The 27,865-nt window shown below is 48.2% G+C and overlaps 1 protein-coding gene across 1 annotated transcript in view; it reads left to right on the top strand.

Annotated features, from left to right (window-relative positions):
* Positions 1-344: 344 nt before the first annotated feature.
* The window catches only part of SMG5 (SMG5 nonsense mediated mRNA decay factor), a 34,777-nt gene continuing 7,256 nt past the window's right edge, over positions 345-27,865 (top strand). Inside the window, exons 1-16 of the mRNA XM_063316614.1 lie at positions 345-635; positions 5,127-5,225; positions 6,041-6,164; positions 7,049-7,205; positions 9,198-9,287; positions 9,669-9,758; positions 11,030-11,108; positions 12,627-12,752; positions 16,278-16,346; positions 17,202-17,410; positions 18,999-19,136; positions 21,965-22,675; positions 23,710-23,879; positions 24,858-24,933; positions 26,073-26,248; positions 26,650-26,808. Of these exons, the coding sequence (XP_063172684.1) occupies positions 562-635; positions 5,127-5,225; positions 6,041-6,164; positions 7,049-7,205; positions 9,198-9,287; positions 9,669-9,758; positions 11,030-11,108; positions 12,627-12,752; positions 16,278-16,346; positions 17,202-17,410; positions 18,999-19,136; positions 21,965-22,675; positions 23,710-23,879; positions 24,858-24,933; positions 26,073-26,248; positions 26,650-26,808 (2,547 nt within the window). The 5' untranslated portion in view covers positions 345-561. The remainder of the gene's footprint in view (positions 636-5,126; positions 5,226-6,040; positions 6,165-7,048; positions 7,206-9,197; positions 9,288-9,668; positions 9,759-11,029; positions 11,109-12,626; positions 12,753-16,277; positions 16,347-17,201; positions 17,411-18,998; positions 19,137-21,964; positions 22,676-23,709; positions 23,880-24,857; positions 24,934-26,072; positions 26,249-26,649; positions 26,809-27,865) is intronic.

The following is a 27,865-nucleotide window of genomic DNA, read 5'->3' as shown; positions in this document are numbered from 1 at the left end:
AAAGGCTTCACCGCCCAGGCCATCTCCTCCGGAACGGCATGCCCCGGAGAGAGCAGACAGGTTGGAGGGAAAGCAAAGCAGGCCAGGGAAGTGAGAAGAGGGTCAAACGGAAGAAAGGAAGGAAGGAAGGGCCCCAAAACTCCCGCTCCCGCCTTCCGAGGGCGCCCCTCTCATCTCTTACTAGCTCTATCGGTATCGGCGGGGACTATGATCTCGCGAGAGCTGGAGGGCGCAGAGCCCGCGGGACTTGCTTGCGCGGGTAGTTCCCAAGGCGGTCGAGGTCTCGCGAGGCTTGGGGTCCAAGCCCTCGCGAGAACTGAGGGCGCGGTCTCGCGGGACTTGGCTGAGGGGGCAGCGGCGGCGGGCAGCCGGAGCGCGATGGCGGCCGAGCGGGGCCGCTGGCGGCAGCAGTACCTGGACGCGCAAGGGCGGCGGAGGCGGCGGCAGCAGCACCAGCGACGCCTCGTGCTCCAGGCCGGGCTGAGGCGGCGGCCGAGCGGGGCGGGCCGGGCCTGGCGCGGCGGCAGGGGGTGCTGAGGGGCCTCAGGCCTGCCGGGCGCCATGAGCCAGGGCAGCGGCGGCGGCGGCGGCGGCGAGCCGGAGGCCAAAGCCCTCCACACCAAGAGGCTCTACCGGTGAGCGAGCGAGCGAGCGGCGCGGCGGGGGGATGTGCGTCCGCCGCCTGCCCCCGTCGTCCCCCGCGGGCGCGGGAGGCGGGCGCGTGGCGTGCGCCCCGAGCCAGCCAGCCAGCCAGCCGGGGATGAGGCCCGCATCGCCCCTTCTTGCCCCGGATGTGGCCATGCGGGGCTCCCACACCCTTTGTCCTCCGCAGGCGTGGAAGGAGGGCGCGCGGGAACCGCCGTCGCCCTCCAGCCAGCAAAGCGCGGGCTACAGTCCGTACCGTCCCCGGCTGGAGTGGGTGCGACCGCGTCCCCCATTATCCTCAGCCGGCATGGTACGCCGCCTTCTGGGATTACGCTTTTTAGGGCTGCAGCGAAGTCACGAAGAGTCGGAAGCGACTGAACGAATAACAACGGCAGGGCTGCAGCGCGGGTTCCCGGGCGTCGCAGCCGGCAACACACGTGGCCCTGCGGCACTAACTCCCTGTTGCCTCCGGCCGGCGAGGCCGTCAACACAGCTGCTCCTTTACCTCTTGTCTGTCCCCCTAAATCAGCAGCTGAATTTTGTCCTTTTTGCCACAGCCTTTGTGAAGGGGTTGAAAGGATAATTGGACCACCTTGGGACTCATCCCTACCTTTGTGTCCCGTTTTATGCTTCCTTTTAGCTTTCCCGTCAGACACATCAAGAGCTTTCTCTCTTATCCCTATTCAGTGATGGCAGTTGGAGTCTGACACTTTTAGAGGGCATCTGGATTGGGGGAGTCTGGAGGGCATGTTGCACAGGGGGTTAGGAGGCTGGCAACCCACAGGCCAGTAACCCACTTCTCCATAGATTTGCCAGTTTGCCATGCCTGGCTGCTACAACCAGGAAGAGAAATGCTTCCAGTGGCATAGACTCAGTGATACCAATCGGGGCTTGGGACTGTAGCTTTTTTCTCGGTACTGGAAGCCAGTTTGTGGGATAACAGGGCTATTTAACCGTCCTGCAGCCATGCATTCCAGAAAGGGGGCTGTCCTAGATTCTGACAGTAAAAGCCTGGGTTGCATTTTGCAATAAGCCACAATTGCACACTAAACCATGTTGTTGTTTATTCGTTCGGTCGCTTCCGACTCTTTGTGACTTCATGGACCAGCCCACGCCAGAGCTTCCTGTCGGTCGTCAACACCCCCAGCTCCCCCAGGAACGAGTCCGTCACCTCTAGAATGTCATCCATCCATCTTGCCCTTGGTCGGCCCCTCTTCCTTTTGCCCTCCACTCTCCCCAGCATCAGCACCTTCTCCAGGGTGTCCTGTCTTCTCGTTATGTGGCCAAAGTATTTCAGTTTTGCCTTTAATACCATTCCCTCAAGCGAGCAGTCTGGCTTTATTTCCTGGAGGATGGACTGGTTTGATCTTCCAAGGCACTCTCAGAATTGTCCTCCAACACCACAGTTCAAAAGCATCAATCTTCCTTCTCTCAGCCTTCCTTATGGTCCAGCTCTCGCAGCCATATGTTACTACGGGGAACACCGTTGCTTTAACTATGCGGACCTTTGTTGTCAGTGTGATGTCTCTGCTCTTAACTATTTGATCGAGATTGGTCATTGCTCTTCTCCCAAGGATTAAGCGTCTTCTGATTTCCTGACTGCAGTCAGCATCTGCAGTAATCTTTGCACCTAGGAATACAAAGTCTTTCACTGCTTCTACATTTTCTCCCTCTATTTGCCAGTTATCAATCAAGCTGGTTGCCATAATCTTGGTTTTTTTGAGGTTTAGCTGCAAACCAGCTTTTGCACTTTCTTCTTTCACCTTCATCATAAGGCTCCTCAGTTCCTCTTCGCTTTCAGCCATCAAAGTGGTATCATCTGCATATCTGAAATTGTTAATGTTTCTTCCAGCGATTTTAACTCCAGCCTTGGATTCCTCAAGCCCAGCTTGTCGCATGACGTGTTCTGCGTACAAGTTGAATAGGTAGGGTGAGAGTATACAGCCCTGCCGTACTCCTTTCCCAATCTTAAACCAGTCCGTTGTTCCGTGGTCTGTTCTGACTGTTGCTACTTGGTCGTTATACAGATTCTTCAGGAGGCAGACAAGATGACTTGGTATCCCCATACCACTAAGAACTTGCCACAATTTGTTACGGTCCACACAGTCAAAGGCTTTAGAATAGTCAATAAAACAGAAATAGATGTTTTTCGGAAACTCCCTGGCCTTTTCCATTATCCAGCGGATATTGGCAATTTGGTCCCTAGTTCCTCTGCCTTTTCTAAACCCAGCTTGTGCATCTCGCTCCATGAATTGCTGAAGTGGATCTTGCAGGATCTTGAGCATTACCTTACTGGCATGTGAAATGAGTGCCACTGTTCGATAGTTTGAACATTCTTTAGTGTTTCCCTTTTTTGGTGTGGGGATATAAGTTGATTTTTTCCAATCTGATGGCCATTCCTGTGTTTTCCAAATTTGCTGGCATATAGCATGCATTACCTTGACAGCATCATCTTGCAAGATTTTGAACAGTTCAGCTGGGATGCCGTCATCTCCTGCTGCCTTGTTATTAGCAGTGCTTCTTAAGGCCCACTCAACCTCACTCTTCAGGATGTCTGGCTCTAGCTCACTGACCACACCGTCACAGCTATCCCCGATATTGTTATCCTTCTTATACAGGTCTCCCGTATATTCTTGCCACCTTTTCTTGATCTCTTCTTCTGTTTAGGTCCTTGCCATCTTTGTTTTTGATCATACCCATTTTTGCCTGGAATTTACCTCCAATGTTTCTAATTTTCTGGAAGAGGTCTCTTGTCCTTCCTATTCTATTGTCTTCTTCCACTTCCGCGCATTGCTTGTTTAAAAATAATTCCTTATCTCTCCTGGCTAACCTCTGGAATTTTGCATTTCATTGGGCATATCTCCCCCTATCACTGTTGCCTTTTGCTTTCCTTCTTTCTTGGGCTACTTCTAGTGTCTCAGCAGACAGCCATTTTGCCTTCTTGGTTTTCTCTTTCTTTGGGATGTATTTTGTTGCCGCCTCCTGAGCAATGTTGCGAACTTCTGTCCATAGTTCTTCCGGGACCCTATCTACTAAGTCCAGTCCCTTAAATCTATCCTTCACCTCCACTGCATATTCCTTAGGAATATTAGTGAGCTCCTATCTAGCTGATCTGTGGGTCTTCCCTAATCTCTTTAGTCTGATCCTAAATTGTGCAAGAAGAAGTTCGTGATCTGAACTACAGTCAGCTCCAGGTCTTGTTTTTACCAACTGTATAGATGTCCATCACCTTTGGCTGCAAAGGATGTAGTCAATCTGATTTCGGTGTTGTCCATCTGGTGAAGTCCACGTATAAAGCCGTCTCTTAGGTTGTTGGAAGAGAGTGTTTGTTATGCAGAGTGAGTGGTCTTGGCAAAATTCTATCAGCCTATGTCCTGCTTCATTTTGTTCTCCCAGGCCAGGCTTACCTGTAATTCCAGGTGTCATTTGACTGCCCACCTTAGCATTCCAGTCTCCCGTGATGAAAATAACATCACTTTTAGGCGTGTTGTCCAGTAGGTGCTGCAGATCCTCATAGAACTGCTCTACTTCAGCTTGTTCAGCATCTGTGGTTGGGGCGTATATTAGGATCACTGTGATGTTAGATGGCTTGCCCTGAATTCAAATTGAGATCGTTCTGTCGTTTTTTGGATTGTATCCAAGCACTGCTTTAGCCACTTTATGATTAATTATGAAGGCTACTCCATTTCTTCTGTGGTCCTCTTGTCCACAGTAGTAGATCTGGTGGTCATTTGATGTGAAGTGGCCCATTCCAGTCCATTTCAGTTCCCTGCGCCCAAAATCCCTATCTTTAATCTTGACATCTCACCAATAACCACATCCAGTTTGCCCTGGCTCATAGATCTTACATTCCAGGTTCCAATGGTGCGTTGATCCTTAGAACATCGGATTCGCCATTCACCACCAGCACCGTCGGCCGCTAGCCGTCCTTTCGGCTTTGAGCTAGCTGCGTCATCACGTCTGGGGCTAGTTGAGCTCATCCTCTGTTCCTCCCCAGTAGCATTTTGACCATCTTCCGACCTGGGGGTCTCATCTTCCGATGGCATACCAACGTATCTCTGGTTGTGCTGATCCATTTAGTTTTCACGGCAAGAATACTGGGGTGGGTTGCCATTACCTTCCCCAGGGATTGCGTTTAGTCTGACCTCTCTGTCACGACTTTCCTGTCTTGGGTGGCCCTTCATGGTTTAGCTCATGGCATCATTGAGGTGCTCAAGCTCCAGTACCACAGCAAGGTAATGATCCTTTGCTGAAGCACTAAACCATAAATTAGGGTATACAAATTGCTATGGGTGAGCATGTAACATGCTAAGCTGTTACATGAACTCATACATGAACACAGCTTAGCAATGTATCATGTAACATTGCTAAGCTATAGATAGTCAAAGCATATAATGGCTTCATGTTATGTCTGAGTCCAGCCGAAGGATTTCCAAGCAACAGTGTCTTCCTAACTTGAATGCACCCTGTGCTTTTTGTAGAGCTGTGGTTGAAGCAGTGCATCGATTGGATCTCATTCTTGGAAACAAGGCAGCTTATCAAGAAGTATTTAAGCCGGAGAACATCAGCCTGAGAAACAAGTAAGAAAGTTGGGCCTTTGGGCCTTTCTTTATTTCATACTCTGTATTTCAACCAGCCTTGAAAGAACAGGATGCAACAGTCTTTTTTTTTTAAATTTTATCCTGCCTTAATTATTTTTTATAAATAACTCAAGGTGGGGAACATACCTAATACTCCTTCCTTCTCCCCTTTTCCCCACAACAACAACCCTGTGAGGTGAGTTGGGCTGAGAGAGAGTGGTCACCCAGCTGGCTTTGTGCCTAAGGTGGGACTGGAACTCACAGACTCCTGGTTTCTAGTCCAACACCGTAACCACTAGACCAAACAGTCTTACTCAAATGGAACAGGTCTGGGTGCAAGATTGCTTGGAAAAACTGAGTTCCATGGGATATTATAAAAGAGCTTCATATTCCTAGGTGGTAAAACTAGCTTGCCATTCGTTCAGGGCAGAGCGTTGCTCCTCTCTATGGCTAATTTTCTAGAGGTTCGGCACCAGCATAGTTCCATTGCACAGAATATTGTTTGGAAGCAGCTTTATAGATGATCAGCATAGTAATCTTGGGTCTAGGTCCTGCTGTGCAAATTGAGTGGCATGGCTGGAGGTGGAGGATTAGGGGCAACTCCTGACTTTTAGCAGAACTTATTCAGGAAATACTGCAGTTCTTAGTTTTCAAAAACTGGAGCTTGTTGATGAGCTCATTTGCCACAGCAAGATCTGAGGTGCTTTTGGCTCCTTCCCTTTAGATCTTAGGCTCACATATAGGGCTAAAAAAGTGGTTTTTAGACAAACTGTAAGCAGCTTCTCTCTCTTCCTCACTCTTCCTTCTTGCCCCAGGCTCCGCGAACTGTGTGTAAAGCTGATGTTCCTGCACCCTGTGGACTATGGGAGGAAAGCAGAGGAACTGCTGTGGCGGAAAGTTTACTATGAAGTCATCCAGCTGATTAAAACAAATAAAAAGGCATGCTATACATTCCGATACTTTGGTGTAACAATGCACTAGGTCGGCGTCAATCCAGCTTGTGACCACAGCAGCACTTCGTACCCAGCTGCCAGCCTTAGTGGTGTGTTGTGCCCAGTAGTGGTTCTCACAGCCTTTCCATTCTTTGACTGTTGTTTGTTTGGTCTGAAGAGCCAGAAAACCATCCGAGTCTTCCCCTGACCTCTTGCTTTCTAGACCTGTTGGGCTGGAAAGGCATCATTGCTCTTTTCTTCTGGTCTGAATTTCACTAGGATGGCAGCCCCATGGCTTGGGAGGCGTGCGCAGCTGAAAGATTAAAAAAAAAAAGTTAAAATATCAGAGAAAGGCGAGAAACTTTTCTGGGTGAATAACCCTACAATTCATTCAGTCTGGCGCTTTGAAGCAGGACAGTTGCAGGATTATTACCTGGCTAATTTGGTTTTGTCTCTTCCAACTAAGAGATTGTGGAATTGGTAATTAATGATTAATCTATTCCAACAAAGTGGAGAATCCGTGAGTAAATCTGGGGTGTGTATATCCTTTCCGGGATGAAAGATAATGGTTGAGTTTTAGCACGTACTGTGCCAAAGCATATTTGTTTGCACCATGCTGGAGAAGCTGGTTCCCAGAGCATCCACATCTCCCAGCTGTAAACTGCAGCTGGATTTTTTAGCAGCGATTTCAGCTCTTTCCCTGCATCGAGTAAGCACGGTCAGGGACAACGCATGCATTGGAGTGTTCATAAAGTGAGCAAGTATGAGGTGGGCAGAAATGGAATTGTTTCCTGCTGAATTAATCTTTGGCTTGATCTCCTTTTGGGAAGGAAACTGTGAAAAGCTGGAGATACACCCTAACTTTCTTTTCTCTCACTTCCCAACCCACAGCACATTCACAGTCGTAGCACCCTAGAGTGCGCTTACCGTACTCACCTGATTGCGGGCATCGGGTTTTACCAGCACTTGCTGCTCTACATTCAGTCTCACTATCAGCTGGAGTTGCAGTGTTGCATTGACTGGACCCACGTTACAGATCCCCTGATAGGTCAGTACTTCAGCTGATGCGTCCTTTGAGGAACGATTTTATTCTGGGCGAGAGCTGCTTGACCCATCTGGCCTGTTTATGTTTTGTGGTCATGAGATGCACCCTTTGAATTCCTTTTCCTGAAGAAACATTTGGTTAAGTTCTAAACAACTTGAGCTCTGCCTTCCTTAAAGACTGGATGGTCATGTGTGACTTCACTTGCTCAGTAAGGAGGAGGGTAGATGCCTTGCTTGGTGGTATCTATGTGTGAAAGAGATTGGTAGGGACCACCTCATTTGTGGCTTTGACCCTCTGTAAACTACATGTGCTTTAGCATAGTGCCAGAGCTTCAGTTTATGTTCCACTCTGTGCTTGCCTGCTTTCCCTTCTGTTTTATTTATTGTGGTCATAATTATACTCTGCAGATGCCCTAAAGTACTTTTTTATGCACTTGAGTAACAAAAATAGTATTTAAACATTTCTCCGTGTATGGAAGTTCTTGAATAAGTGGTCTAATGAAACATAGAGTTGAAATTGTGAGATGGGCAGCTGTATAAGTTGATATAGTAAAATAAATATTTGATATCCTGTGAAACATCTGAGGGATGGTTTTCAAGATGTCTTTTGTAATCTGAAGTATAAATATCTTTTTTTTTTTGAGGTGGCTAACATTTCAGGTGATTTGGGGGTTGTATTCAAAATCTCATGAGATTTGGTGTGTTCATTTAATTTTTAAGCATTTCTTTAAAATTAACTTTAATATGGGGATTCTATAGACTTTGTCTTGGGGTTTAATGCTCTTGGTAAAAAAACGTCCCTTGGTATTATATTGCACACCTTTGCTGAACCACAAAAATTTTTAATTGACAGCATAGCAATCCTCCTAAACTAAATGATTGGGAACTGGTAATCTAATGTAAAGAATAATTTTGTATGACATTTGCATGGGTATTTAAACTATGTCACACTGGCTTCTAATTTAATCAGAGTCTTTCCAAGTTGTTAGGTGCAGCTTTAAAAAAAGGGGTCTGTCTTAGATTTTATAATTCTGTTTCTTATGCAGTTAACCTCAAGTTTATTACAATTGTCTGAGATTCCTCAACAGTTTATGTGAGATAGAAATTTCCAGATTAAAAAATTGCCTTGGAAAAGGGTATAATCAGCTTGATTTGTGACCACATTTGCACATACTCAGCTCTTGGCTGGTGGGAATCTGTGGGGCTGTCGCCTGGTGTAACATACTAAACAAGTAGTGTCCTTGGCAACTGTTGCTGTGAGTATCTCACTGGCATTATGGTAGAATTGATGGAGTTCTTTTAACAATTTTCAGGCCCACGCTAAAGTCCTTCAGCTTTTGGCACCCTGGTTACACTTTAAAATCTCACCCAAATCTCTGTAAAAGCACTTGACAGCACAGGGAGTGAGTTATAAGCTCCCCAAAATGAGACATTGAAGCTCAAAGGGGCCCATTTTAAGAAAACTTTAGTGGATCTTTTCCCAGTCTAATTTTTTTTCCAGATGTGTTCTCATCAGCCTTCAGTCTACAAAAATAACAATTAGAATATAGTTTACAATCTGAACAAATTGTTGCTGATTTTGTGGCATGTTCACAGCCCTGGCAGTTAACGTTATGATGCAGTTATTCTAGGTCATGGATTATGGCATACAAACTGTGAAGTATGCATTTACACAACTTGCTAAACCAAGCTGCGGTTTCATGGTTGAGTCCTCTGTGTGAACAGCTCCTGTGTGAGGCCTGCTCCATTACCATGTGGCGTTAAGGCTTTCTTTGGCTTTGCCTTTTTGCTGTTCCAGGCTTAGGATGCTCCCTGGCAATTTTGAAAGGGGAGATTGTTGTGTATTTTGCAGGTGGGGGACACATAGGAGACCTGACAGAAGGCAAAGGCTCCTTGTGGGGGTGGACCGGTAACTGTCAACAGAGAACCCTGGCTGCCTTGATTTCCCAGCATCTTGCTCTAACACTGTGCCGCCTGTTGACTATCTCTTCCGCAGGTTGCAAGAAGCCAGTCTCTGCATCAGAGAAGGAGATGGACTGGGCTCATATAGCCTGCCACCGGTGCCTGGTTTATCTGGGGGACTTAGGTGAGAGCTGGCATGGATCAATGAGAGAGCATTTTTCTGGGATAAAGTGAAAGTCCCAAGGCTTGGATTTATTTGAAATCAGGAATAAACAATGTCTGGGTAGCAGGGCATATTGATTATAGTAATCCATGTTTGAAGTAAGCCCTTAGGAACATTGATTTTATTTTTCAACTGCATTTAGAGGACTAGGGATCTCCTACTGCGTGAAACGTTTGCTAGGTGCTCAGCTACATAAACGGGTAGCATATATTTCAGTTGGGTGGCAAAAAGCTTCGCCGTTTCATTCTTGCACGTAACTGAGTCCCTCATCTTAAGTATCATCTGAGGTGTATCATCTTAAATGTGTTCCTCAAGGCTTTTGTATGTCTTGTTCCTTATCAGCTCGATACCAGAATGAGTTGGCAGGTGTAGACACAGAACTGCTGGCTGAGAGGTTTTACTATCAAGCCCTTTCTGTCGCACCACAAATTGGTAAGTATTTAGTAATCTTACATATACATGTGCACATAATCACACACACAGGTATGCATTTTGTAATTCATCCCAAATAGAATATGAATTCTATTTGTTATAGCTTTATTTTTTTTCATCACATCAAAGAAACCAGGGCAAACACATCAAACAGAATAACTCCAAAATTTGGCCATGCTGCTCAAAAATACTTCTTCATTTGGCCATATTTCTGCACTTTCTCAAAAACAAATTGTGATTCATATGTTGACAGCCCATGTCAGCAGTCCTCTGCTGCAAACCAGGTATAGCTGTCTCCTTCCAGTGATGTAAATCTTTTGGCCATCACATTGAGGCGTTGATAGAGTCCAGCTGTTGGAAGTGTAGCCAAGAAGAATATATACAGCTCCTTAATTTCCTTAATTCTCGAACAACAGGGCAATTGTGTAGAGAGCATTGCATGCTATGCTGTTGGCTGGCAAACCACGACAGCTGTGCAAGATGTTTATTTACATTGAACCTTCCTTGAACTTCCATAGTGGATAAGGTTGTAGCAAAAACTTTCCTCACAAGGCAGCACGAGCTGTAACCTGAGCTGTGCCAGGAGGCTATCGGGGGTTACATGAGGTATGCATTGCTATTTAGACCAATCAGCCTTCTGCTATGTGAATTACTGTTTTAGTGTACTTGCTTAGCTGGGGGAAAATAAAAGAGAGCTTACGGCTTGAATCGGGGCTCTCATCCCGAGGAAGTTGTGTCTGTGCATTCTTCCTACATTCTTCATGAGAGACCACAAGCTCTCATCCCGAGAAAACTTGCAGCCTGTGTATCCTTCATGAGAGACCACCACACAATTGCAGTCAACACTAGTTAAACCTTCTTTTATGTGTCTGATAAACACAAAAAAGCTTCTCTGATATTAACTTCATTGTCTGATCAAAAGAAACCAACTTGACATTTTTAAGGCAACCTTTCAGTGAGAACAGAATGTTCATGTTTGTTCATGTAAATAATTAACACCGATTCTACCTAATTTCTTCAGCCTCTTTATGGGTTACTGGCTTTGGTGCCACACTAGGCATTGGGATCACATGCACAGCCTGGCCCAGTAAGTTCCACTTCAAATGATATGGGGGGCCGTATAAATTTGACAAATAAATAAAATAAAATGCGGAATCTTGTGCAGAGTGAAGAATCCCTTGTGATTGTGAAGAATAACACCCAGATATTTATTTCTTTAGGTTGCTTAATAATAGCATGTGCTTGCTTTGATTTCTGTCTTTTGGGGATAGGAATGCCTTTTAACCAGCTTGGGACCCTGGCTGGGAGTAAATACTACAATGTGGAAGCTACGTATTGCTACTTGCGCTGGTAAGTGTCTCTCCTACAGAAAAGAAAGAAGGAATTTATAAAAGGCACCTGCCTTTACGTAGGGCACCAAAACCTCTGGTCTAGTGGAATACGGCTACTCTGCTGGTTTCTCTTTTCCAAATTATTATTAGGCTATGGCTTGTTGCAAAAGTTTAATCTTGGAATGTAGACACAAGGCATTACAGTGGGGGGCCTTATTTGTGCTCCATATTCACAGACTGTTTTGTGTTTGTTTTGTTCTGTTTCTGAATTCCAGATCAGAAAAACTAGCAGCAACGGCCCAGTCAATTCAAGTATTAAACCATTCCTAATATGTGTAGGATAGCTAATGCTCCAGGTCAAAGTTGTTTCTAGAATTGTAGAAATAATCTTTTAAGTATTTTGAGATGTGTCTGTTAAATGAGCTACAAAGATTAAGTCTGAAGGTCTGTTTTCTTGGAACAATTAAAAAAATATTTAAAAGAAAGCATTTAACCAATCTGGTGGCATAAGAACCTCTAAATATTGATACGAGTTTTTAGTTTGCCATTGCTTCTGGTCTGTCCTCTTGCCCCATTTCTGACTGAAAAGATGAGGGAGCCCTGCATGTTGCCTCGACGGCCCCCCATTTTGGCAGTTAATTGAGGGTGATCGCAAAGTTTCCTTCTCATTTGCAGCTGCTTATAGCTGTGCAGCAGGAGGTGTCCCCTTTCTTCCCATCTCCGGATTATCAACCCAAGCAAGATAATTCCTCCCCCTCCCAAATCTCTTTAGTCCTTTAAGAGGGGGATGTTTGAGGCCAGAGCGGCTGGCACTGGTGCGATGGCAGGCAGAGGATGCCCCTGAGAACTTGAGCTTCTCCTTTACTTACATTATGTAGAGGAAAAGCAAAGTCAGGTTGAACTGGAGCTTGACTCACGGGAACTCTGGTGTTGCCATTGCCTTTTTTCAGGAGTTTTCTTTTACTCCCCCCCCCCCCCATGTTTCCTAAATAGAGAGGAGGTGGGTATTGGTAGATTGGCATAACACGTGGCAAGGGTTAGTGATGCGGCGTTCACAGCCTCCAAGGTACCCGCGTCGTTTTCTAGTAGCCGCCTTAACTAAACAACATCCGGTGAAATTCCAGCCTTCTTTTAGAAAAGTCTTTGCGCTCAGGACCTAGCCCAGCGTTAGTGTCTTCCGTTGCCTGGGAACATGGTTTCTCTGCAGTTTATGGGCTTGGTGGATCCCAGTTTCCGCTTACGGAGCACACTGAAAGGGAACAAGTTCAGATGTTTAGAGAGCACACAGGCACCGCTTGCTGAAGGGAGAGAAGCGGAAGTCACAGAAGTAAAATTTCTGAGGGGTTGGTGTATAACACCTTGCAGAAAGGAAGAGGAAGGAACACAGAAGTTCTTGCTTGAGATAAATTGATTGCAGCAGCCATTTATTCTGCCCTTGAATTACGTTTTTAACATCTTGCCATGTACAGAGACCATTGACCCGGAGAGTTGTATTGAGAAAATAATTTTTCTGCTTGGGTTTTGTTCCCCTGTTTAGCATCCAGTCTGAAGTGTCCTTTGAAGGTGCTTACGGAAATCTCAAGCGCCTCTATGACAAGGCGGCCAAAATGTACCATCAGCTGAAGAAATGTGAGACTCGGAAGCTGTCGTCAAGCAAGAAGAGGTGAGGGGCAGCCCCAGGGGTCCTCAAGGACTACTCAGCCCCCAGTCAGGGCCTTCAAAGGTAGAAGCAAGCCGGAGTGACCAGTCACTGGTCTGATGGGCAGCTGTTGCTGTAGTTGAGCGTCAAAGCCAGTTTATCCAGCCTAAACCAAGAAGTGCTTTAAATCAGCTATTTTCTGACTCTTCCATGGATGAAGACATCACTGGATTCCTCCGCTGCAGTGTTTTTTAAACTTGGCAACTTTACGATGTGTGGACTTCAACTCCCATGCCGGCTGGGGAAGTTCGAAAAACAAATTTGAAAAACACCACTTTAGAGCTTAAACTGAAACCAACCCAGTTTACCCACTTGGCTTTGGCTGCCAATTCACAGAAGATCTCCTTGCTCAATTATCTTGGGAAGTGGGGTGAAGGGCTCCTTCTAACTGACTGAAATTGTTTCTGTTTTGTGCCCCGTGCCCTGGCAGTGCTAGACCATCTTTTATAACAGGGAAACCCTTGGGCAGTAATCTTAGATTAGACTTGCCTTGGGCAGCAGAAGTTTCCGCTCCAAGAAAACCAGTTTGTTCAGCACAAAGCAGTCCTTGGACATGCAAAGATGTGCTGTAGACAGGGGCAGGGAAAAAATGTGGAATTCTTGGTCTCAGTTACGATTCCCTCCCAGAAATTACCTAGGGATAATTTTTGAATCTAGGCCCCTTTTTATGAAAGGAGTGGAATACTCCCAAGAGTTTGGGTACATAATGCTAAGTGGGTGCATTGAAGCCAAATGCAGCCCTTAAAATATTCTGGTCTAGGGAAATGTGCCTGCCTAGACCGCACTCTCCCAGTTATACCCATTTTGCAGATAGGAAAATTCATGCTGGGAGAGAAAGAAGTCTCTTTCTGTGGATTAATTAGCTGCATGTAAGCCTTCGATAGGATTTAAGCTTCCATTTTTATAGCCCCAAGGCCAGTGGTTCTAAGGTGCACCTTAGCAAGTTTGTTTGTTTGTTTATTAAATTTATATGCCACCCAACTCCCAGCGACTCTGGGCAATTTACAAAATGTAAAAAAAAATTTTAAAAAAAACAAAACATCAAAAAAGAGCAAAGGTGGCAAAGATAACTAACCCAGATGGGAACAAAGAAAAGGAAGAAAAGGGGGCTTCAACCCCGCTTGCCAAAGGCCTGGGAGAAGAACCAGGTCTTTAGGGCCCTTCGAAACACCACTAGGGTGGGGGCTGTTCAGGTCTTGAGACCCTCATGCCAGAGGGCAGGTGCTGCCACAGAGAAGACTTGCTTCTGGGGTCCCAGTAGATGGCATTGCTTAATTGAAGGAACCTCGTGCTACAGGACCACCTGCATTCGGTTGCAAGGGCCATCCTCGGTTTGACCACAACATACTCAGTGTGAGAATTCTCACTATTCCTGTTCCCTGCTGCGCTCTCTCAATAGCTGTTCCCAGCACAACCCCCAAAATATCTGGAAGGATTTACTCCTGTGAAATTCAGATTGCGTGTGGGGCACTTCCTCTCCCACAAGAGGAACCCTGCCAGATGGGATCAGCCGGGAGATGCTGTGAGAGACAGGCGGTCCTCATGACGCTGAGAAGATGAAGGGGGATTCTGGGAAGCGGGCATTCTTTCTTCACAAGACCTGGTGCTCCCTCTGCCCACTGGTTCTGTGCAGTGGCTCTGACAGGACTCCTGCAGTTGGGACTTGCATTGTGTCTCCTTCCAAATATGGGAACTTGTGTGCCACGTACCAAAGTGCTTCTGATTTCTGAATTTCGTCCCTTTTGCCCTCGTGGACATCTCTGTTCTTTGTGGATCTGAATCCTGCAGTCTGTACCCTTTATGGTGGTTGTTTATTTGTTTAGTCGCTTCCGACTCTTCGTGACTTCACGGAGCAGCCCACGCCAGAGCTTCCTGTCGGTCGTCAACACCCCCAGCTCCCCCAGGGACGAGTCCGTCACCTCTAGAATATCATCCATCCATCTTGCCCTTGGTCGGCCCCTCTTCCTTTTGCCTTCCACTCTCCCCAGCATCAGCGTCTTCTCCAGGGTGTCCTGTCTTCTCATTATGTGGCCAAAGTATTTCAGTTTGGCCTTTAATATCGTTCCCTCAAGTGAGCAGTCTGGCTTTATTCCTGGAGGATGGACTGGTTTGATCTTCTTGCAGTCCAAGGCACCCTCAGAATTTTCCTCCAACACCACAGTTCAAAAGCATCGATCTTCCTTCGCTCAGCCTTCCTTATGGTCCAGCTCTCGCAGCCATATGTTACTACAGGGAACACCATTGCTTTAACTATGCGGGCCTTTGTTGTCAGTGTGATGTCTCTGCTCTTGACTATTTTATTGAGATTTGTCATTGCTCTTCTCCCAAGGATTAAGCGTCTTCTGATTTCCTGACTGCAGTCAGCATCTGCAGTAATCTTTGCACCTAGGAATACAAAGTCTTTCACTGCTTCTACATTTTCTCCCTCTATTTGCCAGTTATCAATCAAGCTGGTTGCCATAATCTTGGTTTTTTTGAGGTTTACCTGCAAGCCAGCTTTTGCACTTTCTTCTTTATGGTGCATTTCCACAATTTTGCACAAGCATAATTTGGCCTGCAGTTTCTCCTATTTTGCTGCACTTGTGGGAGAGGAAGTGCCCCACACGCAATCTGAATTTCACAGGAGTAAATCCTTCCAGATATTTTGGGGGTTGTGCTGGGAACAGCTATTGAGAGAGCGCAGCAGGGAACGGAAATAGTGAGAATTCTCACACTGAGTATGTTGTGGCCAAACTGAGGATGGCCCTTGCAACCGAATGCAGGTGGTCCTTATTTAATGACCATTCTTTTGGTGACCATTCAAAGATACAACAGTGCTGAACATACCTGCAGTCATGTGATTGCGATTTATGACCTTCCCTGCTGGCTTCCCACGAGCAAAGTCAATGGAAAAGCCAGCAAGTTGTGGTCATGTGAAGTCCTGACTTAACAACCCGAGAAGTCCTCAGTTAACGGCGGCAACCGGAACTGCCAGAATTGCCATTGCTTAGCGGCACGGTCACATGGCTTTGCACTTTACGACTGCATTGCTTAGCAACAGCAATTCCGGTCCCAATTGCTGCTGTTAACTGACATATCTGTATGTCTCAGCACACTCTGAATGGGAAATAATCATGAGAAAAACAATGGAGGAAAAATGTCTCTTCCTGTCACTTCACCTTTGTCCTCTTTGCTTACTCTCATTGCTTTAAAAAGTGCAGTATTAGTATCTCCATCAAACGTAAGGATGTTATCTGCCGTTCTCGCTTTTTGAGGCAAAAGACTCTGCGATCTAAGGGTTTAGGAAAAGATTCAAATATTGGTTAGTCCAAAGAGCACGTCCGTTCAGAGAGAGAAGATTTTCAGTTGAAAAGAGTCTCGCCCAGGTTTCCTTCCAGACCATCTTTCTTGCCGCCAGCAGTTGGGTGAGTGGCAATTCACAAAGTTTGTCAGACTTGTATCGAAGCCTACTAACCGCTCCCTTTTCCTCCCCTCCCCCCAATTTGGCAGGTGCAAAGACATTAAAAGGTTACTGGTGAGCTTCATGTATTTACAGAGCCTCTTTCAGCCAAAGAGTAGGTAAGTCTTCGTTGCATGCGATGGCCAGGGAAAATTCCCACTGAAGCAACCACCTAATGCCATAAAGACACACATTCAAAAACAGTTTCAAGGAGGTGGGAGAAGTTGCTGTTTGATTTGGTGAAAAGTGGGTGTGTGGCATATTTAATGTTAGCGTCGGCCATAAGGTTGTTGGTCAGCGAGGAAATGTGCTGTCTGTGTGTGTGGCCTAGGAAAAAGATACCTGTCTTGCTGGAAATAATATTTAAGAGCTGCAAAATGAAATAATTACGTCCTCTCAGCAGGGTAGCGGCTTATTCATCCATTTTAGCAAAAATCCCAGTACGTTAGGCTGTTAAAAGTCTTAGGCACATTTATTACCACAGACTTCTGCAAATGAGGTGAACTCTAGCCAGTATAACGTGCACTATGGGCACTTGGGTCGTCTTTTAAGATGTATGAGATTTTTTTGACTTGTAATTATTTTAATGTCAGGCAGAGCAAATGTTACGTCTTTTGTTGTTTCCTTAGCTACCTTTTAGCACGCTGCCTCCTGTTTCTTGGCTTCTCTTAGCGGCCCTCCTTTTTCTCTCTCGGATCTCTCGTCTTGCAGCTGAAGGCAGGGAGGGCTGTGGTCCCTTGGCTCAGGTGCAGCCCCCTCTCAAGACTGTCTGCCCCGACAGATTCCCCCTCGTTGGCTTACTGGGGATTTGCTGGGAAGACCCTCTTCAGGCGGCCACACACCCACTGCCTCCTGAGCCAAGTTTTGTACACAGTTGTGGGCACCAGAGAGCCTCCTGGCTGCAGCAGTCGCACTTCCTGCACAGCGGCATTTTGATCCTCTGCAGCTCCCACGTGCCTTTTGTCTCTCCTCAGCTCTGCCGACTCGGAGCTGACGTCTCTCTGCCAGTCAGTCCTGGAAGATTTCAACCTCTGCCTTTTCTATCTGCCCTCTTCACCCCACACGAGCTCCACCAACGAGGAGGAGGAGGAGTGGGAGAGCAGCTGCTCCTTCCTGCCGGACTTGCTCATCTTCCGCATGATCGTCATCTGCCTGATGAGCGTTCACAGCCTCAAGAGGGCAGGTAATTGGCACAGCTTGCATGGTCTGGGCCGGGAGGCTCTGGGTTCCAGCTCGGCAGTTAGCCATAAAGAACGTTTTCCTTCCACGCCCTCAGGTGGCACACTCTGCGTGGGGGCTGTAAGTTTTCCCTGGGGGCCTGCTTGTGGTGGGTCTCCGCCGGCTCCTTCTCCTTATAGCTGAAAGTGGTCAATGCGGCACGTAAAAAGTAGTGAATGGAAGCACACGAACAGCTATAAACCACGTTAATACCAGGAACAATGTTAAAAGTCCACCTGTCGTAGAGGTTCCTGATGCTTTTCCTCAGAAGTGGTAGAATGAGGGCCTGCCATGTTTCTGGAAGAAGGGTGCTCTGCGGCATGGGGCGACACGGGAGAAAGCCGCTTCCCTTGTGCCCAGTGAACGCACCTCTGCTGATGCACGCATCACCACCAAGCTCATGCCTGCTAATGCCAGCTGCTTCTCAGTTTCTCCATTAGCAGGTTAGCTATTGCGTGTTGTATCTGTTGCAACTTCCACGCGTTTTTCAGGAGTCTAAAATGATGCATGCAGAGGTGCATTAAACCGGCTTTCGGACAGGCCCTTTCTCATCATGCCATCTGAAAAGCCAGGAGCCGTTGTGCTTGTGGAACGGGCACACCGTGGGTTGGTGGCTGAATGGCCTGCCCCACACTGCTGCTCCGACTCTGCACACAGAACTGCCAGCTCCATGTCCCGGAAACAGATCGGCGTGAGGATGGTGTGGCAGCCTCCTTGCAGTACCGGGGTTCCTTCAACTTTAAATCCCAGAATAAATGGGGTTTCTTTGCAATTAGCAGGGCTAAAACCTCTGGTGAGTGGAATCTCCAGTTCATATCTATAGATGTTTGGCAGCTACAATACGACGGCTGAAACTTCGAAGGTCGTGGTTAAATTTCAAACAGTTTTTTTTTTAAAAAAATCCCTAGAATATGGTGTGAACAAGATTTAATTTTGGTTGCTCTAAGGAATTTCAGTAGTCTTTTGGGATGGATGCATGTTGCATTCAGAACCCCTTTGCAACTCTTCTCACTGGCTAAGTTTGCACAAAATGTCAGTATTTTTATTTTATTTTATTTTTATTGAATATAAAAATACTGGGAAATATAACAAAGAAACAATGACAGCAACACCACGATAAACCAGTGATCGTACTGTAAGAATATTGCAGTATAGTGATTAAAATAGACGTAAAAGGGAAAACGCCAAGAAAAAAGAAGACCCATGTAACATCAATACAAGATTAGTTCAGCCCTTAAACTTGTATCTAAACCGTATAGAAACCTATTGCTCCACCTTCTCATTTTTAGAATATAACGGCATTTCAAAAATTGGTAAAAAAAACCCCCATATATCTTGAATCCGTTCCTTGACCTAAGGATGATAAGTGTCTTTCCACTGTGGTTCAGCACAGTGTGGGCGGCCAGCCACCGTTTGCACCTGTTGCTTGGTAATGACGGTCCTTAAACCAGTACGTGGCTTTCCTGGCTCAGGTGTTGTGCGTTCTTTGAAGCCCGTTGCTGTCTTGTCTTATCCCAGGCGTAATTGTGGCTTCTTCCCCTCTTTCTCTGCAGGCTCCAAACAGTACAGTGCAGCCATTGCGTTCACCCTGGCCCTCTTTTCACACCTGATTAACCACGTCAACATCCGCCTCCAGGCCGAACTGGAAGAAGGGGAGAACCCGGTTCCCGCCTTCCAGAACGACGGCCCCGGTAAGGACACGGTGTCCCCTCAAGAGCTGCCCCTCGTGCAGATCCCCTCCATATCTGCTGGCAGGGCAGGGCAGGAGCCTTTGGCCCCCTCAGCCCAGCTTTTTAGGGGCAACGCATGGACAAGTCACTTGCCCCTTACCAGCGTGTTGCCTAGCCGGCTAATAGGTTGCACTTAGGAGTGCTTGAGGCAGCTTAAATGGTCCTAATTTCACTTCTGGATTAACAATTCTGCTAGTTTGGCTGTACTGAATGGGAGGGACTGGTCCAGAGACACACAGTGGGGACTGGTTGAGTGAAGACTTGAACCCCTCTCTCTCTCTGGTCCCAATCCATCACCCAAACCGCTGCATGACATTGGGTTGTCTTGCCCCAGCAAGAACTGATTCCGATACTTGTCTCCTCCCCTGCGTCTGATGGGGGAGAAACCAGCAGAGCAAGAAGGCGCAGACTGGGGGCTCTCTGCCTTCTGGCCCAAGCTCTGATTCTGACCCACAAGAGGTGGCTAAACTTCATGAGGCTGTTAGACGATCTCAGAAAGGTTTCGTCAGCTTCCCCCCCCCCCCCAAAAGGAAAACAAGCTCCAATTTGATAGCCTCGAGTGATGCCGCAGGGCAGCTGGGACAGCTTTGGCTTTGTCCTTGGTCTCCTCAGGGGTGCTGTTCTAGAAGTTGGCATGTCCCCGTGTGGCTGAGCGCCTCCCTTTGTGGCGTTAAGCCTGTTTAAGCCACTGTGGCTACAGTGAGGTGATAGTCACACCATCTAAGATTACTTAAAGTAAGGTTGCCTTATTAGTTAGGTCTTCTAAGAGGGGCATGTAATTTCCTGGCCATCTTTGCAACAGACTGACTTTCTCAAATCAAGGATTCAGGCTTCCAAGGATCTGCTCCTCCCTGAGGCTGCTTATTTAAAGTAACTCTTAAGACATGTTAAACAACTAGGACATTTGATCAGTGGAATATATTCTTCTGTGGCAGCTTCCAGGAATGCGAGTCCTTGATCTGAAAAGAATAATTCTGGGTTAAGAAAGCTGAAATTACGTGATCTGTGTTCATTTAATCAGCTTGACTTACTTATCTATTATGTCACTTGCATTTCTATTGCCCTTGGCAAAGTTCCACGCAGCGCTCATTCTCTCCTGAGCACTCTTCCTCTCGGCTCCAGAGATTTCAGCAACTGCCCACTTTTAAAGATGCTCACGCGGTCCAAAGAGCCTGCTACTTTCAAAAGCAAAAAGTTAAGTGGAATTTAGTGGCAGAGTCGCATTCTGTATTTCTACAGTTTTGCAGAAAGCTCTCCTCACCATCTGATTGTTCAAGGTAGCCTTGCACAAGACACCTTCTGAGTATTGGGTTTCTTTATTTGCTTTTGGATTCTGCATGCCAAAAAGAGGCAGCTGTTATGGTCCCCAAGAAACATTTCCAAAGCCACAGATGGGCAGATAAATTTATCAAGCATGGCCGGATCTTGCAAACAAAGGTAACAAAGTTTCAGGCAGGTTGTTAAGCAAGGCAAACAAGCAGAAGACATTTTTGGCTTGATCTTTCGAGCTTGCATTTAATTTTAAAGAATGAGGCTCGCTTTAGTCTTGCAGGGATGGCCAGAACTTTGAGGACTGGCCAGAACCACCACTCGTTTAGCCCCGTGGTAACTTCGAACAGTCACTGAACGAGTGGTTGTTGACCAAGGACTACCTGTAAAAGGAAACAACCGTGTTTTTATATAAAGAAAAGGGTAGATTCATTTTTGCTTTTGAGATTTAACAACAGAAGGTAATTAATTAGCATTATGTTAATGGAAAGCAGGGGATCTGCAGTTCCAGCCAACCGAGACGATGGTGATGGGTTGATCGTGAGAATTCAGAGGTCCCCCATCTCCCCTTGGCAGATTCCCCCATTCCCTCACCGATTCTCATGGTTGGGGGAATGCAATTGTCAGAGCAAAGCTATTTGAAACTTGAATAGAGGATCCCACTAAGCCAAGCCTTTTGGAGAAAGGGCCAGAAATAATGACAAGGGGGCGGGTATTGCGTTGGTCCAAAGAGTTTATGGCCTGGCTTGATGCATAACCTGGGTTCTTCACCGCTTCAGACCATGACAGAAGTGAACCCAAGCTAAGTGCCCAGCCATTTTCAACCCCATCTCAGAGTGGCGTAACTGAGGCTGGGCAGGGTCTCCCCCTTGAAACCCCTTGAGAGCAGCTGCCGAGTAAGAAGACAGGAAAAGCGGGACTCGAGAGAAGGAGGTTTCCTGCAATTGAGTGCTCAAGGTTTTCTTTTCTTACTGAAAGCTGCTCATGTTTCTCTGCTGTTGCTTAAAGGGGTGACTTCGTGCCCTTCAGAGGTTTGGGCTGTGATTCCCACATTAGGGAGGAAGGGGCTGCCTGCTGAGCCCCCTGGGAGGCTCCAGCCTTAGCTTAAAGTCCTAGCGCCAACTTCAAGGCACTGTCAAGCCCAGCCCAAGAACTTCAGAGAATCAGTTCGGCCAAACTTCAGTTCTTTATTTGGTCACACCGGATAGACAGAGTCTTGCCAGACTAAAGCAACTCTGCCTATCCTAAGGGGGAATAACCTGGGAAGGCTCCAGGGTGGGGCTAGTCTGAACCTCTTGGTTTTCCCATATTCACTTCCTGGACTGCGTCCCCTCTTATCTTGTCCTCCTCCTTGGAATGTGCTCCCTCCTTCCTGAGGACCAGCAGCATTACTGAAACCCACCACAGGTGCTCCCTGAGAAGGGGGGCTGACTGGATTCGATGGCTCGGTTCTGGGAGGCCTCCTCGTGTCTCCCAGGTCCAGAGCTGCGGCTGCAACTGCGCCTGGCTCTCTCTTGCAGAGGATCAGGAGGCCCAGGAATTGGCAAACTCTGTCGAGAGAGAAGTGGAAGCTGACTCAGCCGGCCCACGCGCCCCAGGGGAGCCGCGGCAGGGCGAGAGCCCCAAGGGCAAGAAGTACTCCCGCCTGTCCTGCCTCCGCCGCCGCCGCCGCACCCAGAAGCTGGACGAGAGCGACCTGAGCGAGGGCTTTGACTCCGATTCCAGCCCAGGTTCCGCCAAAGGGAGCGGTGGCTCTGAGACGGGCTCCGAGAAGAGTGACGGGGCGGCGGAGGCCGCGTTCGACGTGGAGACCGATTCGGACATGAACAGCCAGGAGTCCCGCTCGGATCTGGAGGACATGGAGGAGGTCGTGGCGGAGGGCGGGCGGCCCGGGGGAGTCAAGAACGGAACCGGGGGTGCCTCGGACTTTGTGGCGGGCGAGGGGGGGCGGCTGCCGGACACGAAGAGCCCCGGCGTCGCCAAGCCCGAGCCTCTGGAGCCCGTGGCCAACGGGCCAGGCTCCTTGGGCAGCAGCGAGGCCAGCATTGCCAGCAACCTCCAGGCCCTGTCCACGCAGCTCTTCCAGACCAGGCGCTGCTTCCGGCTGGCCCCCACGTTCAGCAACGTCCTGCTCAAGCCGGGCTGCGGGCCGCCCGCCCCGAAGGAGGCAGCAGGGGACAGCAGGCCTTGCGTCAACGGGGACGTGGAGAGGTCTGCTGTGTCCGAGCCAGGTGAGCTGGGAAGAGGTGCCGGGCTGGGAGCACAGGCAAAGGGCCAGGACAGGGGGATCCTTCCGGGCTCTGGGCCGGATCTCCCCTTTGGGCTGCAGATTCCCAGCATTGTCTCCTCTGGACGGGCCCATTATAAACCTGGGCACGAGGACCTCCTGAGACACTTGCACACAGATGTGTGGACGTATCTGTGTCTGGCAGGGAGCGTAACCCTTTTTGCTGAAGATTGATTTGGCCTTGGAATAATTTATTGGGCACTTCAGTCCAAAGGTAGGGGGTGACAGAACAAATTATATACTGTGTGCATCAACCAGAAAGAGTGCGTGGTCAAAACACGGATGTTTTCATGCCCTGCAATCCTGTCCAGGCTTTGGGGGAAGGAGAAGGCCCGTTGCCCTCCTTTGCTCCTGAGGACTGTGGGAGGCCCCGAGCAGTTACGAGTCAGAATAAACTTCCTCTTGAGTGGAAAACGACAGGAGAGGACAGCGGCGCTGTCCGTGTTTGCAAGAGAGCTGCCTCCAGTTGAAGCAGCATCTCAGAGTGCAGGGACGAAGTGCTCGGCTTGAGCCCTGCATTCAGTCCTTTTAAAACTCAGGCTGAGGGCGGGTGAGAAGAGAGCGTTGATTTGAAAAATGAGCTAAAGCTGATTTTGAAGCTTGCCTTACGGTTTCCGTGCATTTCTAGTCTCAAAGCCGTGGGAAACCGCTGCCGTGGGAAAAGGTTCAGGGGCTTTGACCCACTGCTGCCTTGGCTCTTGCCAGGCATAGGTGGCTGTGCCCTCCAGGTGTTTGGACGATAATCCCATAATCCCTTTCCACTGGCTGCAGTGACCGCCACTGGAGGGAGTTGAAGTCTAAACTGTGTGAACCATGCAAGGCTGTCAGCTCAAATAGGAAAATGTGGCTAGCTGCCAGGCACCCAAAAAGGGGGTGACATTTAGAGACCTGGCCCCCTCTCTTCCAGTCCCACAGTCCTTTGCCCCTCATTCAGTTCTCTATTCTCTTGAGTTTAATAATCCCTTTCCCTGGTCAAAGACGATGTTTCTGAGTCGGAAGACAGCATCTCCAGCAGCAGATCCTGCCGGAACGAGCGTTCTCTCCAGGAGAAGCTGGAAATTATAAGCAGCGAAGGGTTGCTGCCGACGGTCAAGGTATTTCTGGACTGGCTGAGAACAAACACCGACCTCATCATCATGTGCGCACAGGTGAGCGGGGTCTGTGCCGCTGAAGAGTTTCATCCCACCTCCTCTTCCTTAGTTTCTAGCGCTGGGTCGATTCACAGGAAGTGCCCCCAAAATCAGGAATGAACTTTGCTTGGTGTCAAAGGTCACATAGGCAAAAACGGAAGTAAAAGCATGCAAAAAATGCTGGTTTAGCATTGGGGAGACTGGATGTGCTGGAATGCATCCTGACGGAGAACTGGGTGCATTTTAAGCATGAACCTTAAATGTAAAGGCTTGCTTTGCCCTCTGAATGAGTTCCAGTTTTTTAAGCTTTCCAGAATTTGGGGGCGGGGACCGTAGAGAATAGAACAGTAAGTGAAAAGCGCAGAAGGATTCCTGTACTCTACAGACCCAGGGCCAGCGACTGTGATGCCTCCACCAGAGTACGTTCTGCAGACAGGCAGGCAGCGTGCTTAGCTGGAATCTTCCCTGCTGGTTTGAAGCTCTCCTAGTTTTCCGCTGTGTTTTGATTAGCGAGGCCCTGGATTTCTGTTGAGAATTGTCAGGCCTGTGTCTTCAGAAGTCCCCTTCCACGGTTGGGAGAGTGTTGTGGAAAAGCCAGGTGGTGCAGGGCCCTTCTTCTCCGGGGGAATTCCCGAGGAATGTTCTCTCGGATGGGCTGCTTTCCGGTATCAGCTTGGCTGCAGAAGAGATGGCAAAATAGAGTTATGGGGGGTGGGGGGGTGGGGGGGTTACCCAACCCCTTCTTACTTCACAGCCGATTTAAATCCCCCATTCCTCTGTGTGTTCTTTCTCTTTAAGGGGCAGTTTTGGGTTAAAAGCCACATGATTTGGCCCCTATGAATCCCCTACTTTATCCTCCCGATAATTTGATGCTTTGGCTTACGAAGCAAACCTCGTGGTTGAAGCAAAGACTTTGGTGCACTAGTGAGACCTGCAGCCCGTATCCTCCGTTTTCAAACTTCCCTTTGCGCTTGCTTCCCACCTCTCTCCTCTTAGAGTTCCCAGAGTTTATGGAATAGACTTTCAGTCCTACTGAACCTGCTTCCTTCGGCTGGAGACCTGCAAGATTCAGGTACCCTTCCAAAAAATTCTCCTTTCTTCTTTAATTATTTCCCCACTGTCTATATATACCTTGCCTGTGCAGTTCGACCCTCACTATTTGCTTAATGGTTTTATGCTTCCCCTCGTCTTTATGCTCCAGTTCTCCAAATTTGCTCATTGGCACAAGCAGGAAGTTTTGTTCATTTTTGTCATTTCTTGCAGCCTGCTTTTCAAGTGCGCTTGGTAGTTAACATTCAAAAACATCTCTAGTAGCAGAGGTCGTTCAGAAGGAACCCTTCCCTTGTTTCTGAGGACATACCCAGCTGACAGATCTTATCTCAGTGGGCTTAGGCCTAGTTAGTGATTGGGTGGGACACCACAAGAAAATCCTAGAGCTGGAGAGTAGACTGGGAAATGAAGAAAACATCTCAGAAGAGGTCAGTGGCAAACTGTCGCCATATTGTTGCCAATGTCATAGTCACCAGGGGTTGAGCTCGACCTTTACTCTGGCTTGCGAGGAATTGCTGCTCACCCTTGGCTGAAAAGCTGCTCTCACTTCAGACCCTGCCTATTTCAAAAGGGCAGGCTCCTAACCTCCCTGTTTTCATGTGCGTATGAGAGATCGGGTGTTGGGCTGTGATGGGGAGACCCAGGACCATGTCCGCTGTCAGCCGCAGCCCCTTTCACAAGGATGATGTGGGGACGTGGAGGGAGGAGAGAGAACTCCATGTTGCTCCTGGAGGAAGGATCTGTTGGCGCATAAATGTAACGAATTCTAGGAATGGTGATAGTGATGGTTTAAACTGTGCCGTCATCTGAGCTTGGTACAAAACCCTGCTGTGGGGGGATGGAGGTCTGATGCGAATGAAACTGAGAATTAGCACAGAAGGAATGTCCAGAGAAAGGAGCTGCTGATCTTTCACTGATTCCAACGTGATCTGCTCAATGCAATCTGCATGCAGATTGACCCGGAATCTCCTCCCTGCCATGCAATGGATTTTGCTGGCTGTTTGGACTTGAGGGAACTTCCTGCACTGGTAGCGTCCTTCCCTCGATTCTGGGGCTCTGCCTCTTGTTGAAAAGAAGTGCCCGGGAGAGATGAACCTGTTGAAGACTTTTCCTCTCCCTCAGCCTTGCTGGTAACTCTGTCCCTTCCTCCCTGTGACGTAGGGATGTTTCTCTGCAACGAGGTGAAGAGCCTGTTGCCGGGCTGCGAACTCCCCGACTCGAGCGCTTGCTTGCTTCTCCCAGAAGACGTGGCCCTCCGCAACCTTCCCCCCTTGAGGAGCGCGCACAGGAAGTTTAACTTCGAGCAGGACCGGCCCGTCCTTACAGAAGTGGAGGAGGTGACGGGATTCCTTTTTGTTTTTGTTTGTTTTTTTCCCAGTTCTTAAAGTTGGATTTGTGTTGGGGATGAGAATGGGGGAGGATAAGGCCCACCGTCACTTCAAACATGGCCAACCACCATCTGCACCTGAAATAATTGGAATGGTATGGAGGGCTCTTCCACACTGTTCAAAGCGGGGATGTTTCTCAGATCAGACCAGCCTTGCGAGGCGGGTCTTGTCTCCCAAGAGCCCCTCTTTCTTGACAGCTCCTCGGCCAGCTGGCTGAGTCCTGGCTGGGCTGGGCCTGCTACTTGCTGTCTTCCTCGTCTCGCCCCAAGACAGCTGCTTCTGTAGCCGCCGCCTCGGCTGCTGCTGCTGCTCTCCCTGCCTAAAGGTGGCGATTTCTCCTCCCCTCGCAGTCCGTGGTTCGCATCTGTTGTATTCGAAGCTTCGGCCACTTCATCGCCCACTTGCAAGGCAGCATCCTGCAGTACAACTCCGAGGTTGGGATCTTCATCAGCATTGCGCAGTCGGAGCAGGACGGCTTGCTCCAGCAGGCCCAGGCCCAGTTCCGCATGGTGAGCCTCTGGGGGAAAGCTGACGCGGGCAGGCAAGGGCCCGGCCGACGGGTGCTGCGCCTGCCATGTAACTGGTCACAGAAGTTGGTTCCCCATCCAGAAAACCGGCTGTTTCTTAAATGGAGGCATCCCTTTGGATTTGTGAATAGCTTGAAAACAGTGAGGAGTCTGGAGAAATTGAGAGGGGTGGTGGGGAAGCGTGGGGCTGTTAGTTAAAGGATGTATTTTAATCCTCTCCTTCACTCTTCGCCCAGTCCTATCTTTATGAAAGGATAATGTTTTTAGTAATGTTTCTGTAAGTCTGGATAGAAGTATACCTATAGGTATGTTTGTACACGTGCACACACACACACACACACCCAAGGGAGAGGGATTCCTGCCTGGGATGCTTGCAGTCTAGACTTCATGAGTCCAGCTGCTGGAAACGCATAGGGGAAGTTGCCCTTAGTTGGCCTCAGCAGACAGTCAAGATGGAGAAGCTAAACCGAAGGCTTGGTGGAAGAAAAGGAGGCTGGCTTGACGAGGTATGGAAGGCATTGCATTTCAGACACACGAGGAGCAAGGACAGGAGAGGAGCACACCTGTGGGGGGGGCAAGTGGGGGAAGAGGAATTGTCGTGGACAGGAATGGGAAGAGCTAAAAAAAAGGGGGAAAGAAAGCCCCAGGAAAAATTGAAAGCACAAGGAGTCAGCATGGGTGCAGAGAAAGGAATCAGTTCATTTGGATTGACAGGAATAGGGGAGTTCTACTTGCTTTATCAACATGCCCTCTACAAATATCTGATCCTCCCTTGATTCTGTCTTGAGTTTGTTTCTTCCTGTACACACGAGACCAGGGAAACTGGAGCTGTGGCAGGACCCAGCCCAAGATGACTTCTTTCTGGATCTTTAAAACATTTTCTGGGCACATACTTTGTGAGGTCAGGATGACTAAACAACAACATAATCTGGCATTCGTTAGAGAATTAAGCATTGTGTGAATTCTGGCTTTTGACTTAGAAAAAAGTGAGGGCAGGTTTCAAGCCAGGATGGATGGATGATCTGTTTGTATCTCAGTC

Source organism: Candoia aspera, chromosome 17 (assembly GCF_035149785.1).
Source record: "Candoia aspera isolate rCanAsp1 chromosome 17, rCanAsp1.hap2, whole genome shotgun sequence".
In the NCBI taxonomy this organism is placed as follows: Eukaryota; Metazoa; Chordata; class Lepidosauria; order Squamata; family Boidae; genus Candoia; species Candoia aspera.
Note: the sequence above shows the minus strand (reverse complement) of the source record. Positions and strands in the feature narration are given on the sequence as shown.